Here is an 18,262-nt window from a genome sequence, read left to right as displayed (position 1 = left end):
GTTTTCCCTCGCTCACGGCTGCATACATGATTGCGTCACTTCCCGGGAAAACACGGTCTTCCTCAGCCACAGGGTAACGTCCAGTCGCGTTCAACTTCCTGATCGTTACCGTTGAGTCTCCGCCTTTTCCGTGACGTCATTGTCCAGTCCTTCGCTGTCAGGCCTAGCAACAAACGGAAATTTTCCGCGCTTTCGTGGGTGAAAGTTCACAAATTGAAGACGAGTGGCGGGATTTGTTGTCCACCGGGGGGGTTTGTCATCGAGGAGTAACTTCGGCAGCTATTTACAGCTTCGTTAGAAACGCACCAGCCGCTGGTCTTCATCAGTTGATCCGCAGTTGTCTGGACAACTTTCACGTTTTGGTAAGATCAGCTTTGGCGCGCGACTTTGCTGTGTTTACGTTGCGTTTGCTAGCTTGCTGTTGTAGTTTGTCCCAAGAGAAAACACTGTCCCTGAAAACAACTCCACATGAAGGTTACCACGTTACACACTGAGGTTATTATGTCTGGCAGCTAACGTTAGACGTTGAATGTGAAAGTACCACATTAACACGCGGATACCTTATCAACAATGAATGTACTTAACTTAAATAGCACTAAGGCAATGTGGCTTAACGTTAGCTAACGCAGACCGTATGTATGTTACCTAGTGCCAGTACCAAGTGCCTAGTTGTGTTGCCAACTGTGAGACTGTTGTGTTGTCTGCGACATTACTGTGTCCAGGTAACTTTATTATTTTCTTATTCTGTTCCTGGTGCAATTTATCTCGTTAATGGATGTATTGCACGTTATGCCATGCATTCTGTACTGCAACATGTTTTATTTTTTTTTGTATTACTGACAGCACTTTAGCTTACTTCTTTCAGCTATTATTCACAATTTATCCAAACCCACGATGGCCTACACACGTTTCAAAGTGTATTCACTACATGTCAAATATGCATTGGCACAGTACAAGGGATATACGCATAGTCAAATTATTGCTTCTTTTCTGTTCTGTCTAACCTTTCATATGATTAGTAATGTATTGGTTGTCTATCAAAATGTTTGCTTTCTTTGCAGGTGTTATGCTCTTAAAAGTAATATGGCAGGAATTTGTTTTTATTCTGTTTACTATGTCTTTACTAATATCTTTAAAGGGTTTATTGCTATGCATCAGTGACTGCTTAACTGAGTTAAGATTATTATTATTTTCTTCTTCTTTGTAATCATCTTCCCTAACCTACTTCCTGCCCCCAATGTTTGTTAAAGGCATGGACCATAAAAGACGCAATGGTGGCCCTTATAAGGCTGGTGCGTCCCAGGCCAAACGGGGTAAAACAACTGGTGAATGGGAAGACAGTCCGTCACAGTTTGAAGAGCAATTGTCCATGTTTGATGAAGCTGAGATGGAGACAGAGGAGATGGAGGGGCAGGCAGGCCATGACGTTACTCCTGTTGGTGAGTATTGCACAGAAAAGCACACAACAATAGATTATTGAGTAATGTTAATGACTTGCAGACCTGTCTCAAAACTGTTGACGAGTGTAATTTCTGTACGTCACCTACTGATTGCATATGGTTTTCTTAAACAAGCACAGCTATAGAGAGTATTTCTTGTACAGAACCTAGCTACCTATAGAATAATAATCATATTTATTTTACAGCGTGATATTTCTCATTTTAGGTAAGTCATTTGTGTGGCTGGTAGCTCTAACAAATTGGTCTGAATGGATAAATTGGTAATCCATTCGTGCCTTGGAGAGTTCAGCATGGTTTTCTTGTCTGCTTTGCATTGACACTCAAGGTTATACAATTATAGCTAAAGGCTAGATGGATAGCTATGCATCGTGAATAATGCAAGTGTGCTTAAAGTAAGTGGCAACTGTGGAACTAGTTAACCGTCGATCCTGGAAATGACCCTTACTGTGTTGGTTCAATTTCTGACAATACTTTAACAGTTCTTGGTTAAAGCTTTTGAAATAACAAAATAATACTTTGTTTTTATGTCTGTCTTACTACCTTGTTTCCTCAGGTGAACTCTTCTCAGCGGACCTTAACCCTCGTTGGCGGCGGCCTAATGCAGCTTCACTAGACCCATCATCGGATACGCTGGTGTTTCAGCAAATTGATCTTGATTATTATTTAGGTAATTATCAAAGATAAATTAGAATTATCTTTGCTCCTTTTGTTGTTTTGAACTAGATGAGTGTAAAACATATCAACCTGCTCAAATGCCGTTGCTGTAGGTGAGAGGAAACGGTGTTAAAGTTGGTTTCCCTTTTGTGTTATGCAGGGGCAACGGTGGCTGGCATGCCAGGACAGTTACAGGAAAATGTCCCAATCATTCGGATGTTTGGGGTGACGGACAGTGGCAACAGTGTGTGCTGCCACATCCACGGCTTTGCCCCTTACTTCTATGTTCCAGCACCAAGTGGTGAGTACTATCATTATTTTTTTAATACATAAAGTATGTGAATATGAACACTGTGTTGTTATATTACATGTTTCCTCAATACAATACAATGGCTTTTGAGCCAGTTAATATTAAAAAGTCTCTCCGTAGAACTCATTCATGTCATTCGGGCATGTCACCTTTCAGAATAAGTTCAGCTTTTGGGGCTTGAAATGATTAATTCTTTATAATCTTACAATCTTTCCCTCTTTCTGCTTCCTTTTGAAAAGGTTTCACATCTGACAATCTGAGTGAATTCAAAAGAGAGTTGAACTCTGTTGTCTTGAAGGACATGCGATCCAATAAGGACAACATCTCTGTCACAGTGTTGGCTGTGGACATCACCCGCAAAGAGAGTGAGTACAAGTGCTCTTCAAATGTTAATGTGCATTTGTTATAATAACATTAACATAGTTGTGTAAATTCATTCTTGAACACTCACAAAGATGTTCATTGTTCACATTATTATGAACCAAGAAGGCTAATCCTAGTTCCAAAACATTTGAGAATAAATGTACTTGCAATGTGATAAAGTTAATTTACAACACTTTCATCATTGTTCTTGGATTTAATGCTCTTATTTTCTTTTTTCTGCAGACATGTATGGTTACCATGGGAAACGCAGTCTGGATTTTTTGCGGATAACTGTGGCGATGCCTCGTCTCATCGCCCCAGCAAAAAGACTGCTGGAGGTGGGCTTCAAGTTCGGACAGTTCCCCATTCAGGGTTACCAAACCTATGAGGCCAACATAGATTTTGAGATAAGGTGTGTGTGTTTGTGCTGTATACAAATGGTGATTTGATAACTTGACAGTGATAAGGAGGCATGGATCTTGATTTTTACAAAAGTAAATTGTGAATGGATAATTTTCATGCAATGCAGAAGGTTTTTGCATTGCCTTGAATTTGAAGATGTATCTAAATGGATTTGAACATTGCTTCTGTGCTCATAACTCGCACAATGAGTACAGAAGACGGAAAAAGCAACAGTTAAGAGACGATCATCACAAACAAACCCATTTTAGACTTAAATGTTACGTCAGGAGAACTTATTGCAGCTAAAGATGTTATTTTTTGGAACTGGTTTTCTCTCACAGAACAACTGATAAGTAAAAGCAACACCAACGCTGTATTTTTCAGCCTAATGAGCCTCTCTTTGTTGTCAGGTTCATGGTGGACAGTAATGTGGTGGGATGCTGCTGGATTGAACTTCCTAAAAGCAAATACAGCATGCGTAAAGAGAAGAGCATGGGTGTCACGGATTCTCGGTACCCAGGCAAGGTAGGTCTGACCACTCGTCAGTAGAACAAATTGATGTGACTCGACATGGGTCAACAGTTCACTTCCCTCTGAGTGCCTTCATTTAAAAATAGTTCAGTCAGGTTTTTACTGACTGTGCTCATGAACTGTCTCCTTACTGTTTTTGTCCTTCAGGTGTCCTTGTGTCAATATGAGGTGGATGTGGGATGGACTGATTTCATAAGTCACCCTACAGAGGGAGACTGGCAGAGGATTGCTCCTCTCAGGGTGCTCAGCTTTGACATTGAGTGTGCAGGAAGAAAAGGTGGGTTTCTTTCTTTCTCTTTGTCATGCTCATAAAAAAAAATAAAAAAAACAGACATTTTATTACCCCATACTTTTTTCTTCTTCCTATGAGGCCCAATCGCACTCGGGGGGGCGGGGGCGGAAGCAAATGCAGAGTTTGATTCTGGTGCCAACTCCTTTCTTTTCAGGAATCTTCCCAGAAGCAGACAAAGACCCTGTGATTCAGATAGCGTCAATGGTGCAGCGGCAGGGGGAGATGGAGCCCTTCATTCGCACCGTGTTCACTCTGCAGTCCTGTGCCAGCATTGTGGGCTCACAGATAGTGTGCTTCACACAGGAGAAACAGCTACTGCAGGTATACACACAGGCTTCATTCAGTAAGGCACTGAAATACATGAGTATTCTGACATGTTGATCATCTATTACGTCATTGAGTTTCTGTTTCTGTGAGCAGAGCTGGGCGGAGTTTTTGAGGACTGTGGACCCAGACATCATCACTGGATACAACATCCAAAACTTTGACTTTCCCTACTTGCTCAACAGGGCAGCTGCTTTAAAGGTGAGATGAAGCCCAATTTCTCTACCTCTTCCATGCAATGCCAAGGCCTAAAAACACCAGATTAAGATTAATGCTTGTTAATAGTTGAAATACTTCAGATTTCCCATTTCTGTTTGGAATAAGATGTTTCTGTTTCCCCCTCTCTTTTTTTCTTCTTCAATAAAACATGTTATTTTGTGTTCAGGTAAATCTCTTTCCCTACCTTGGCCGAGTGCGAGGCATTAAGTCAGTCTTGCGAGACCTAAACTTCCAGAGCAAGCAGATGGGCCGCAGAGAGAACAAGATCATTAACATGGAGGGCCGGGTTCAGTTTGATCTACTGCAGGTCAGCTTCAACTGCAGCAACAGCATTTTTACCAATATATAACGTTAATACACAGTTAGTTTGTTGTGCATTGCTTGGGTAAGAACATTTTCTAAAAGAGACTCTGCACACGGTCTGATTGTATTTTTTGTATTCCTCAGGTTCTCCTCAGGGACTATAAACTGCGCTCGTACACACTGAACGCTGTCAGCTTTCACTTCCTGCAAGAACAGAAAGAGGATGTGCAGCACACCATCATCACTGATCTGCAGGTAAAGCCCTGGCTAAAAGCAGGTTCAAATGCCATAATTTATCAATATTTAAATGTGTTTTCTCTTAGGACATCACACATTGAATAAAATGATGTAAGCTTAAAAAAATGTCCTCCTCCATCACAGAATGGAAATGAACAGACACGTCGACGGTTGGCTGTCTACTGCCTCAAAGACGCCTACCTCCCGCTCCGCTTGCTGCAGAAGCTGATGTGTGTGATTAACTACATGGAGATGGCCAGAGTGACCGGTGTGCCTCTCACCTACCTGCTCTCAAGAGGACAGCAGATCAAAGTGGTCTCTCAGCTTCTGCGACAGGTAACAAAGGCGAACACATGGGACAGATACTTGTGCATACTTACTGCTTTAAGGGTGGAAACTGTAAGTGTCTCTCTGTACATGTTAAGGCCATGAAACAGGACCTGGTCATGCCGGTTGTAAAGATAGAAGCAGGAGAAGACTACACTGGAGCGACTGTCATTGAGCCAGAGAAAGGGTATGTTGTTTGTGTGAGTGTATGACTCTGCTCTGCTCTTGGTGTTGATGGTTTGGTACGTGCAATATTCTCATATACCTTTCCATCACCACATTCTACTCTGTTTAGGTATTACAGTGTACCTATTGCCACGCTGGATTTCTCCTCCTTGTATCCGTCCATCATGATGGCTCACAATCTGTGCTACACCACCCTATTGCAGAAGGGCTCACCAGAGAGACAGAGGTGAGCAGATTATTGATTCTTCATTGATCCGTTCTTTCTTAATGACCTATAAAGCATTTCTATTTAGTATCAACCCAATGAGCTAATATCTGAAGCGGTTGTTGTTGTATTCAGCCTCTCACCAGAGGACTTCATCAAAACTCCGACTGGCGATCAGTTTGTGAAGAGCTCTGTAAGGAAAGGACTTCTACCTGAGATCCTGGAGAACCTGCTGTCTGCCAGGAAGAGGTTTGAATGATTTTAAATGCATCACAAAATCAAACTGACCTTAACGAGAGGGAAACTGTATCAACTACGTAGACGCTTCAGTCCCACTGTACCTTTTTTTAAAATGTATATTTACTGCTATGCCCGGTAACTTTTGATCCCCTGATTCACAACAAGCGTTTAATGTTTGTCTTCTTTCTATGATAATGTTCAGTTTACTGGAAATATATAAAATGTGTGTACCCATCAGAAGTGGCTTCCTTCTCATCTTAACCCAATGTCTGTCCACAGGGCCAAAACCGAGCTAAAGAATGAGACCGACCCTTTTAAGAGGCAGGTGCTGGACGGCCGACAGCTGGCCCTCAAAATCAGTGCAAACTCTGTCTACGGCTTCACTGGTGCTCAGGTGGGCAAGCTGCCCTGCTTGGAGATCTCACAGGTGAGCACTTCACTCTGCGTCTCACACTAAAGTTTAGTCCAACTGAATTCACATTGCATTTTTTGTCTGGAACCACATGCATGTCTACTTTGTGTTATTATTATTATTTTGAGAAAAGAAATCTGAAACCAAAATGGAAATATATATTTTATATAACTTTGGTTTCATTAAGGTAGCCTGTTGTTTTACATTAATTCTACGTGATACCATGAAGGATAGGTTTACGTATATGGATACCATATTTCGATACCGGGGGTCAACATCAGTGATATATTTTAGGCAAAGCAGACAGTCACGCTGAGCCAAACGGCATCCTGCTACATAATACAGGAGCCACAGACTCTCAACAACAAGCCAGATGAGCTCTCCTGCTGGTCTCCTTATCTGAGTAACAATCATAAACACATCCTTCATATTAGCTTGTTAAATGATGCAGCATGTAAACAAACCTACAAATGTCACTTTGGTCTGGTCAGATGCTGGCAGGTCATTACTCTTAAATACAATACCACTACAACATGCTGTCTCTTCACATCGCTAATGTTTACAAGTCCAGCCCAAAACAACTGTTTTTCATTCATGCTAAACAATGTTGTCCCCACTTGACTTGCCGTCAGTCTTTCCACTGTTTTACACAGATGTGAAGTCGGAACAGACGGTAGACAACAGAGATGTAGAGCAAAGATTAGTGTTTAGATAGAAACCACAGAGCTACTGTGAGTGTAAAGACGAGCTGTTTTGGTTGACTTACTTGGTTGCACCCTTACAAGCTGAGAAGAAAACTGCTGCATTCTACATGAGTCGTTTTGTGATTAAAAAAAATTCTAACGCATTGAAAGTTATGGCCTGTAATGTGTCAGTCTTTTAAAACTTTTTTTTTTTTTTTTTTTTTTTCTTCTCGTCTAGAGCGTAACAGGTTTTGGAAGACAGATGATTGAGCAAACCAAACAACTGGTGGAGTCCAAGTACACCATTTCCAATGGTTACCAAGCTGATGCCAAGGTGAGGAATACATGTAGCGTCGCCGATTCTGACACAAACTCTTCTTTTTTTTATGTTTAACTATTTATGAGTTGACATATCAGCTTTTTGTATATCAAGAAAATACTGTTATGGATTTTTGAGTGAACTACAGGTATGGGACCTACCATCTGATGTTTTCAATGGACACACTTTGTGTCTTTGTGACTTTCTCTTTTAAAGGTTATCTATGGGGACACAGATTCCGTCATGGTTAAGCTTGGAGTTGCCACAGTGAGGGAGGCGATGGATATTGGCACTAAGGCAGCAGAGTGGATTTCATCCCATTTCACACCGCCAATCAAACTGGAGTTTGAGAAGGTCCCGTTTTCGTCGACCAATTTATCAAAGCACTTGTCCTTGTGATTTCAAGATCTGTGGAAGTCGTCAAATGAGCAAATCTGGCCCGAGTGCATCTTTGAGAATCAGAAACTGTTTCAAAATGTACGAGCTAGGATTTGGGACCACAGGAGAGTTGGAGCATCCGCTCAGCTAATGAAAGCCTATATCTGTCACTTTCCACAGGTGTACTACCCGTACCTGCTGATCAACAAGAAGCGTTACGCAGGCCTCTATTTCTCTGCCAGTGCAGACACTCATGAGAAGATGGACTGTAAAGGCATTGAAACTGTCCGAAGAGACAATTGCCCTCTGGTTGCTAACCTTATCAACACCTGTCTGCAGAGAATCCTCATAGACAGGTACACACACTGTACATAATGCATTATCAGTTAATTTTGTTACAAGTTAAATGGGGATTTCATCTATTTATTTATTTTAAATGTTAAATTTCTTGCTACAGTTTTGTTACAATGCCTGTTTTAGGTCATAGCCCACTGGATTAAGCTCAATATGGCACCCTATGATCACTATATAGGCCTACCTATTTTAAACTACCTAAATAAAATAAAATCATGGAAATTAGGTAAAACAAAAAAAAAGCTTTGAAAATTCATGGGTTAAAATGTGTGGAAACCCTGGTTTTTACATCCACACTGACTTTATCGCTCTTTATAGTATGTCACATGTCCTGGCTCAATATTATGTGAAATGCATACTGTCATACTGAATTTATTGCATGGGATGCATACGAGTTATAGTGCGTTACTTTTCGTAGATATTGCAAAGAACATTGTGTGAGAACGTCCTGCGCAATGAGCTGTTAATTGGTGATGAAAATAATCACAGCTGATGGTCTGTTTGGTCAGGGATCCCCAGGGTGCTGTGGCTCATGCTAAAGAAGTGATCTCAGACCTGCTGTGCAACCGCATCGACATCAGTCAGCTTGTCATCACCAAGGAGCTGACGCGCACTGCCCAGGAGTACGCTGGCAAACAGGCGCACGTGGAGCTGGCTGAGAGGTCTGCTCATTTAAAATAATACTTAAATGTGTGTGTGGGTGAACTGACCCATTAATACAGATGTTTTACAGGATGAGAAAAAGAGATGCTGGTAGCGCCCCAAACCTGGGAGATCGCGTTCCATACGTCATCATTAAGGCCGCAAAGGGAGTCGCGGCATACATGAAGTCAGAGGTCTGTAGTGTCATCCTTCATTGTCTAAATCCCCCTGTTTGCATGTTTGCATGTTTGATCTTTGTGATAATCGTGATTCTTCCGCACGTCATTTAAGGACCCGATCTTTGTGCTGGAGAACAACATTCCCATCGACACACAATACTACCTGGAGCAGCAGCTGTCCAAGCCCCTGCTGAGAATATTTGAGCCCATCCTGGGAGAGACCAAGGCAGAAAACATCCTGCTCAGTAGGTCTTCAATAAGAAATAATGTTGATATGCTAGTTAAATAAATGACACTAAGCATGAGTTATCTTTTCAAGTTTTAAAACGTAATGTTGCTGGCAATTCTCTGGTGTCTTTCAGAGGGCGACCACACGCGCTGCAAGACTGTGTTGACCTCAAAGATCGGGGGCCTCATGGCCTTTGCTCAGAAGAGGAGCACCTGTATTGGCTGCAAAGCCGTGCTCAAGACGGATGGTGTGTGATCAGATTTTAAAGATATTTATTTCTACTTTTGTTATCCTTCTTTTATCCTTATGTGAGAGGTGATAAATAACTTTATATGTGTGATATCTAACATGTGTGTCATTGCAGCGGCAGTGTGCCATTTCTGTAAGAAGAAGGAGTCCGAACTCTACCAAAAAGAGGTAAGCAAGAAACAAGATGACTTCATACTTTATTATGTTTATTTATATAAAGTCCCATATCTGACTATATTTAAAGATTGAATGTCCTGTTTTTGTCTGGTGTTAATAATCATAATGCTCTCTGGTGGCTCCTCAGAGCTCAGGGAATTAATTAAAGAGAATTTGATATAAAATATATATAAATACATTAAGCAGAACGCCTATTTGAATAACAAATTACATTTAAGTCTAGTTTCTCTACTTTTTACTTCTTGATTTTTGGGCTGCTGTACACTAGTGTGCTGTTTGAGAAAAGCACAATTAATTTAAGAATTAAGAGAATCTGAAAACATACATAACTCCCCCCGCCCACGTCATGACCAATGAGTTTCTAACATTTAGCTTTTTAAATCACAGATCTTTCACCTGAACACACTGGAGGAGCGTTTCTCTCGCTTGTGGACTCAGTGTCAGCGCTGTCAGGGCTCTCTCCACGAGGATGTGCTCTGTACCAGGTACATGTACAACACGTGTGCATATATTTATTGTCACTGTGTTTTAACTGCAGCATTATGTCCGAGTACATCTTAACACTGTCCCTCCTGACTCCTCTACAGTCGGGATTGTCCAATCTTCTACATGAGGAAGAAGGTTCAGAAGGATTTGGATGACCAGAGCAATCTGGTGAATCGTTTTGGATGGTGAGAGGCGCGCACACATCTTTATGTGCCTCATTTCAGATGAACATATTGTTACACTGTATTTTTTTTCCATGTCTTTTGGTGCTTGTAAAAATGCATTTATATCCCAATGTTTCTATGTTTTCTACTATGAATGGACTGACATTATGTAGGTATCTTTTGTAAAATAAAATCAAAAAGCAATCTATCCCTTTTCAGTTGTCATGTATGATACTTACAATCACTGCAAACAAAATAGAAGTGACTAAATTGAGAGGATAACAAACCACACTGGTAATGTAGAGTTTCTATCTACCTTAAACCTCTTTGCATACAGGACACGTCACATGCAATCTTAATTTGACATCAAGGTTCAAGTATAAACTTTCAGAAATGAAAAGAATAACTCAATTGCTGTCCATTGTTGTCTTATAACATTCCTTTCAGTCTCCACTTTGGGTCTTTATTATTAGTGGTTTATATCAGATCTGGCGTAAATGCACCACTTTCTCTGCTTGGTGTGTTTGGAGAAGATCTCTTTTTGAAAACGTGTGTGTGATGTTGTATAAGAGATGCGCTGGTATTTTAGTTTGCTGCGTGCAGGGTCTGAGCTTGTTCTTGCTCTCCTTGTTGCTGTGGTATCAGCTGTGGCTCTTTGTATCTCCAGATCTCCCTTTCTAAGAAATAGAACGCTTCCTCCCCACCCTGCAAGACAGATACATCAATTATTCATATATCAGCATTAAAATAAATCGTAGTACACTGTCGTAATAGTTCATAAAGTCAGCATAATAGGCCAAAATCACAAGTCCTAGTATGTCATAAAAGTAATCGTATACTATCCCAGAGAAAAAGCTAGAGAATAGTATGTGATGCCATTAGTTTGCCATTAAGTCATACATGTAATAGTCTACAATGCCAAGAATAAAGCAATGTTTTCTTTTTTAGGACTTCATTCTTCATGACAGACTTAAAAATAAATACTATAACATTTTACTTTTGACATACTAGACTGACATGTATATGACCTTTTAGGATCGCTTCATGACATACTACACTATATCTATGATTTATTAAAATGTCATGAAGAAATCTCAGTCATGTCCAATGACTTTGTGACGGTGGGTTTCTCTCCTGGAGGACGTGCTCTCTACCAGATACATACAGTACATGTGAACATATTTACGACACGAGACATTCTTCTCGTCCCCTGCATCTCATTTTGAAAATTCCTTTCACATCTTGAAAACTCTCTTCCTTGTAACGATGGATAAACAAAACAGACGGGACATAAAAGCTGAAGACATTTAATTGTTCATTACAGCAGAGTGCATTAAAGATTTTACATAGCTGTCAGTGAGAGACATGTTGAAAGTGTTCAACATTTAACAATGGAACTACATTAAGTCCAGATAATGAACACCGCTGGTTTAACACCACAAAGTAGGAACCCTTCATGGATTCACCTGTTCGCAGGAATCATTTGAAGTGAACTCATTGAACTTTATCATTTTAGTAAATAAGTGGACAACAGTTTCTTAATACAGAGGTTTTTAAAATTGGGTGAAGTCTTTAATACAAAAATATAAATCGAATCCACAACATTGAGGGTGACAGTAATTATGAAAGAGGACCAACACTGTTATAAAAAACGATGCCCTTTTGAATATCCTTAGCAATCATAATCAGTTAACATGAGTCTGAGCTCTAGAGATTTCCTGCAGAGTCAAATACTGGTTTCAGCATCAGTGGTGTTTAAATATTGAATGTAGTACCAAACAACCAACAACAACACTGACAGACACAACTGCATTAAAAGTGGCCTTTAAAATATGGTGCAAGTGAGTGGAACCAACAGCAGGGCTGACACTTACAATAGGAGGTCAAAGATGGTCAAAGGCATCAGATCTCAATCAATCATTTGACAGAGCACTCAGGAATATGGTGTTTTATCAGGACCGGAGGAATAACAGACTGAGTAAACTCTTTAAATGACACCAACTCCAACTAATCCTTAAAATCTGACCATTAAACACATCACAGGAAAGGATAAAGTGCACCTCGGAGTCTCAAGCACAATTTTGAGGCTTTTTTTACTGCGGTGATCTTATCCTGTTACAGCATTTTCATTTGCATATGGTGGGAGAAAAAAAAAACATTGCCATTGTGTGTCAAGCCACAGAGGACACACTCACCTATGAAAAACATGAGGGGAAAACAGAGGTTTTCAAACTTCCAAAAAGTTTTAACCCATCATCTGAAAGCAAAAAAGTTTGTGCATCAAACAGTATCCAAGTACATTTGACACTGTTTCCATGTTATATCACAAATATCACCCCTCTAAATAATGCTAGAACACTTTAGAAGATCTGAACTGAACGTGTCACCCGATGCAACGGTGCAAAGTGCAGCGACGCACCACCATGGACCCCCTGACCGGTCAACAGCAATGGTTTTATAACACTGGCTGGACATGATTCTAATTAGTAGAGGACTGACTTTACAGACACATTCAAGCTTTCTACCACAGACTCCCATTAAGTTTGCACAATTGCTCATCTGAACAAGAAAAAAAAAAAAAAAAACTAATCTAAAAACTGCAGTTTCTGGTCATTTGGATGACAAAAAAAAAAGTGACTCCACAGTGATCAACAGACACTGCATGTGACGACATACTGTAGCTGGAAACTGTGACAGCAGTATAAAATGGATTTTGCCACTTCTGCTTCCCCGTCCGGCGGACGTCTCCATTGTGCAGTGTGTGTGTGTGTGTGTGTGTGTGTGTGTGTGTGTGTGTGTGTGTGTGTGTGTGAAACAAGTGCTGCAAAGGATGAGCTGGTGTGTGTGTGTGTGTGTGTGTGTTTGGCTATAGTATTGCGCAACGTCTCTGAGTGTTCTTCTTGCTCTTCTTGTTGCTGCGGTTGGTCTCCTTGTATCTTCTAATCTCCCGTACTAGCGAATAAAAAGCTTCCTCCACACCCTGCAAGACAGAGAGTTATTGTCACACAAAGAAAAAAACAAGAATAATGTCTAATGATGTGTGACTTAAAGTTTTATTTCAGACATTTATTTGCAGATGTCAAACTAGGGTCATGCATGCATCTTTGCCAAATGAATACAAGAGTGACTGTTTTTCCCAAGTACCTGTCTGGTTTTGGCAGAGGTCTCGACAAACGGTACTCCGTAGCTTCTCGCCAGCTCCTGCGCCTGCCGTGCCTCCACCGTGCGGGTGCTCAGGTCGCTCTTATTGCCCACCAGCACCATGGGAACACTGTCACTGTCCTTCACCCGGTTGATCTGCTCTCTGAGGAGGAGACAAATGCAGAAGCACCTAAGAGACTGAGGACACCCTACTTTTATCTTTGCAACACCCAGCATATTTCTTTAGCATTGTTTCATGCATTTGGATCAGTTCAAATATGTTAGCCAGATTCTAGTGTACAAATCACACTCCAGAACTTTTAAGCACATCTAAAGATGTGCGTTACAGATGACTACAAGAACAGTTCCTGCTGAGCAGCAAGCAGCGTTTGTTGTGCTAGACCATCTGAACCAGCACAGGACACTATGGTAGGTTATAATAAAATATCATGAAAAAGAAATGTCATCGTGTATCATACTTTTTTTATTATTATAAAAAAAAGGCAGTATAGTATGTCATGCAAATCTAACAAAATGTAAAATGTCAGAGTATTCCATAAAGAAAATCAAAAGAAAGTCATAAAAAAGGTATGTTATAAATATGTCAAAACAGTCAGTACAGTATGTCAATAAAGTCCCCAAAAAAGTTATAAAAGTGCTCAAATAGTATGGCATTAAAAGCCATACTATAGTAGGACATAAAAAAACACAGCTGACTTGCAGACTGTGCCAAGTTCAGCGCACACACACTATTAAGTATTAGTCCTTTTACGACAGTTTGTTTCAACTTCCAGCTGTTTTTTATTACTCGTCGTTATTACTCGTCCATGGTGATGTGTACCCGTGAGTCACGGAGCATCTTGTACCTGTACAGGTGTACGTCCTCAAAGGACTTGGTGTTGTTAATGGCAAACACACAGAGGAAGCCCTCTCCGGTTCTCATGTACTGGTCCCTCATGGCGCTGTACTCCTCCTGACCGGCTGTGTCCAAGATGTCCAACAGACAAGTCTCTCCATCAATCACCACCTGTTTTCTGTACGAGTCCTGGAAGACAACATCGACATGACCATACAGGCAGAGCAAACACGTCTGCCAGGAAATCTGGCAATGGATTGCATCATGACAATTCCCATGTTTTTTTTGTTTTGTTAAAGCCACACTGCTGCGTCATGTAGTAACACGACTTTGTTGTTAGGTTTTAATGCAGGACTTTTACTTGTAATACAGTATTGCATATCTACATTTATTTAAGGTTATTTATTCATTGTGTCATGCAAATACAAACGTCCAGCCCAGTTGGACCCATGAGAGAGGAGACACCCAAACCACGTTGCACTGTCAGAAGAACACAACTTATTACATCTAACTTTAAAATGTCCCAATCTTCACACACATAAAAAAGGAAGGATCTAAGTACTTCTTTCATAAGAGACAATAACATCATATCCTGTGTACTGCGTTTGTCCCCTAACAGGTCATTTAGGACTTGTAGTGTCATTTTAAAACTATCCAATCCTTAATTAAAAGCCACATAACTCGCATTAATGAACACATACATTTGACGATGTAGCTTTGCGGTAAACTCATGAAGCATTTTTATTTGATTTCTCTCCCACTGAGCCTCCTGGTTCGTCTCTCACCTCGATGGTGGGATCGTATTCATCCACGAAGTGGTTCTGGATGAGCTGGATGGTGAGGGCGCTCTTCCCCACACCTCCCGCCCCGACCACCACCAGCTTGTACTCGGTCATGCCCGGACAGGATCACACCAACAGGTAGCAGCGGCTCGAGTGAAGGAGAACAAATCGGACCGCAGGAGATCGCTGCCCTCTTCCTCCTCCCTGCACAGACATGGAGAACAGAGAGACGGACCCAGATTTAAGGATAACCCGCGGACGTTAAGTCGTGTTTCTGGAAAGTCTTCCTTTTAGTTAATACATCCACGTGAAAAGAATGGGACGAGCTTACCTTGACGTCGGGGTTATGGCCGTTTGTGAACAGCTGAGTGGATAAACGAGATTAGCTCGCTACATGACGTTAGCCGGAGACGATTTCCTTATTCAAAACACTTGCAGACAAACTTCACGATCTGTCCGCAACTTAGTTTTTCTAACTCGTATTACGTGTCAAACACATTAACCGTAGATTAAAAAAGCTACGAGGACAAATCTTACTTCATTTAATGAATAAATTAAAAGCCTGAATCCCGATCGAGTTCCTATTTAGTCTCCATTGTAGCTCATTGAAAGCAGCGTTTTCAGGTTAAGCCCCGTCGTCAAACAGCCAATGAACCGACGGCATGTTGATTGACGTCGTAACAACCCAATCACAGTGGAGCTTTAGTTTTTAACCCCGCCTACAGTTAACAAACTGTCCAATAAGAAACAGAGTTTTTACACAATTGGGCGTGGCCTCTCAGGCAAACTTTTCTCTCTCACAGAAGATGTTCTTCTTAAACCTACAGATATCTATACTGGTACATTTGTATTTATATATTGTATTATCGTGTTGCAATGTGATGCAGCTCTGCGCACATATTCTGTATACTGGTAGATCTGTACTTATTGTACGTACGTTTTTGTATTTCACATTTGCTTATGTAATCATGCCAATACATTCCTTTTGTATTTGATTTAAATGTAATATTACTGAGGGCATTCATACCCATGCAAATACTAAGTGAATCTGTCTCATAAAAACCGTGACAAACTTTATGAAACAATAATTTAAATCATTGTGAATGTTTTACCCACCTTAATTTACTCATCGGGCTTTTATTTTGAAATGTTACCGGAAGTGTCAGTATGACAACAGTATGACAACTTCTTGTCGCTTGGTGGACTTTACTACAAAACTACATTTACATTCCTGTCAATACACAGTTAAAACCAGTATAGTCTTTATTGAATACTACTACTACTACTAAAAAAATAGTTTTTTTTCCTCACAACCTTTTCTGGTGTTGAGAGCAGACCACCATTCGAGAGATGTTCACACTGGAGTTGACCTGAGTTTAGTGAAAACCAGGAGTTGGTGTTTGCTGCCCTCTAGTGGTTGAGGTCAGAAACGATATCACTAAATTTACATGCGTGGCTATTCCACAGCCTTAATGTAATGACAGTACAATCGTTAATAATATCACTGTGGTGAAGTCAGCTTTAAATCAGTATAGGTCAGAGCTTTTTCCGCTACCCCCAAATGCCAAAAAATAGTAAAGAGCAGGTGTGTTTACCTCTAGAGATACAAGAGTCAAGAAGATAGTTTACGTCTAACTTGAGTATATAGATACGTGTGTTTATCGCCGTCTAGTGGTCAAGGTGACGAACTGCAACACTATATTAAATTCGTCATAATAACGTCAAAACAGGCGTTATACTGCTAATACTTCCGGTGAATCTTTTCAAAATAAAGATCAACTAAAGTACTTAGAAACGAACTAATAGAAAATATTCTGAAACTACAACAGTGAGATGATTATGGAAGTTGCTAAGCTCGTAGCTCCTGGTAAACTAAAGAAAAGAAAGAGAGAGAGAGAGAGAGAGAGATAGAGAGAGAGAGAGAGAGAGAGAGAGAGAGAGAGAGAGAGAGAGAGAGAGAGAGAGAGAGAGAGAGAGAGAGAGAGTCATCATGCCCCACCCTCTGGTCCCTCATCCTCACTTCCCTTGTCTGTGACGTCCATGTTTCTCCCTCACTCTCCCACTGAGTGCATCTGCTCTCCTATCTAATCTTTGCCTAAAATCACAGAGATAATCCTGCATCCATCTGTCCTAAAAGAGAGAGAGAGAGAGAGAGAGAGAGAGAGAAAGTGAGAGAGAGAGAGAGAGCGACAGAACTGACATTGCGCCCATGATGTAAAAAAAACACAAATGTAATGCGTCAATATACTGTAGAGGTGATAAATCCCGCTGATGACATGATTGTGTTGAAATAGTGACCTCATCTTAAATTGCGTACCTTTTATTGCACACAAGGATATCTCACATATACATCTTTTATACATTGAATATTTTCCAAATTTTTGCATGTTTAAGTATGGTCGTTTCCTTTGTTATTTTTACACTGTTATTCACCACACATTTCATCAAGAAGGAGGACAAAACTGGAACAGCCATGAACTTAGACTAAGATAAACTTGATTAAAAATACACAGATACAACATAGAAATTAAAATGTTCATAGGAATAATCATTCATGACTTTTAGATATTTCACTCAAAACAAAATTTGCATTAATATCTTTTTTTTTAAATAATTTATTGACACACCAACACATTTTACCATTAAACCCTGATTTGAATCAATTATTAGTTTTAACATTCCAGTGGTGTATTACTCACAAGGTGAGCTCAAATCACAAGCTCTCTATAAATTGACAGGAACTAGATTCTTGATCTGAAAAGGAGCTGTCTGCCAGTTTATTTAAAAAAAGAGAGTTGTGTGTTGGCATGACCTGAGTACACGCAGAGGGCAGAGGTTGTGTGTGCATGTGTATGTGCATGCACGTGTTGTTTCATGTATGTTGGGTCAATGTGCAGGCGCAGAGGGTTGTACTGCGCAGCTTGTACAACACGACAGTTCCTTTCCTGTATGAGCATGTTAGTTAGTGTCCTCTCAGGAGAAGCACCTCTGGACTCTCCACTACATTACCCAGCTGTCAGTGCGTCAAGATGGAGAGGGTGTGGCTTTTAAAGGGCATGAGAGGAGCTGATGTGATTGGCCACGATTGTTACCAAACCTTAACACACCCTTTGATAATGTGTGATAATACTTCCTAATCTCACTCTGTTTCCATGGGT

At 40.5% G+C, this 18,262-nt stretch overlaps 2 protein-coding genes across 2 annotated transcripts; one reads left to right on the top strand and one right to left on the bottom strand.

Moving 5' to 3' along the window:
* Positions 1 to 1,252: 1,252 nt before the first annotated feature.
* On the top strand, positions 1,253 to 10,527 carry pold1 (polymerase (DNA directed), delta 1, catalytic subunit; the record flags this gene model as incomplete). The annotated part of the gene is made up of 26 exons (XM_079233702.1): positions 1,253 to 1,439; positions 2,014 to 2,127; positions 2,275 to 2,415; positions 2,664 to 2,789; positions 3,031 to 3,199; positions 3,600 to 3,714; positions 3,868 to 3,997; positions 4,167 to 4,333; positions 4,433 to 4,537; positions 4,722 to 4,862; positions 5,003 to 5,113; positions 5,240 to 5,431; positions 5,521 to 5,609; positions 5,718 to 5,834; positions 5,949 to 6,062; positions 6,333 to 6,480; positions 7,387 to 7,482; positions 7,684 to 7,821; positions 8,026 to 8,201; positions 8,709 to 8,861; positions 8,933 to 9,035; positions 9,133 to 9,265; positions 9,383 to 9,496; positions 9,614 to 9,666; positions 10,063 to 10,160; positions 10,263 to 10,527. The coding sequence occupies 26 exons, from the start codon at positions 1,253 to 1,255 to the stop codon at positions 10,348 to 10,350; spliced, it is 3,318 nt and encodes a 1,105-aa protein (XP_079089828.1). The 3' UTR covers positions 10,351 to 10,527.
* A 1,340-nt stretch (positions 10,528 to 11,867) lies between these two features.
* LOC306749780 (GTPase KRas) lies at positions 11,868 to 15,677 on the bottom strand. The gene is made up of 5 exons (XM_079233108.1): positions 15,436 to 15,677; positions 15,108 to 15,308; positions 14,333 to 14,511; positions 13,470 to 13,629; positions 11,868 to 13,305 (listed from the first exon to the last, which is right to left on the bottom strand). The coding sequence occupies exons 2-5, from the start codon at positions 15,216 to 15,218 to the stop codon at positions 13,192 to 13,194; spliced, it is 564 nt and encodes a 187-aa protein (XP_079089234.1). The 5' UTR covers positions 15,219 to 15,308; positions 15,436 to 15,677; the 3' UTR covers positions 11,868 to 13,191.
* Positions 15,678 to 18,262: the final 2,585 nt, after the last annotated feature.

The sequence above is a fragment of the Taurulus bubalis genome, assembly GCF_910589615.1.
Source record: "Taurulus bubalis genome assembly, chromosome: 17".
In the NCBI taxonomy this organism is placed as follows: Eukaryota; Metazoa; Chordata; class Actinopteri; order Perciformes; family Cottidae; genus Taurulus; species Taurulus bubalis.
This window is presented reverse-complemented; position numbering and strand designations above follow the sequence as displayed.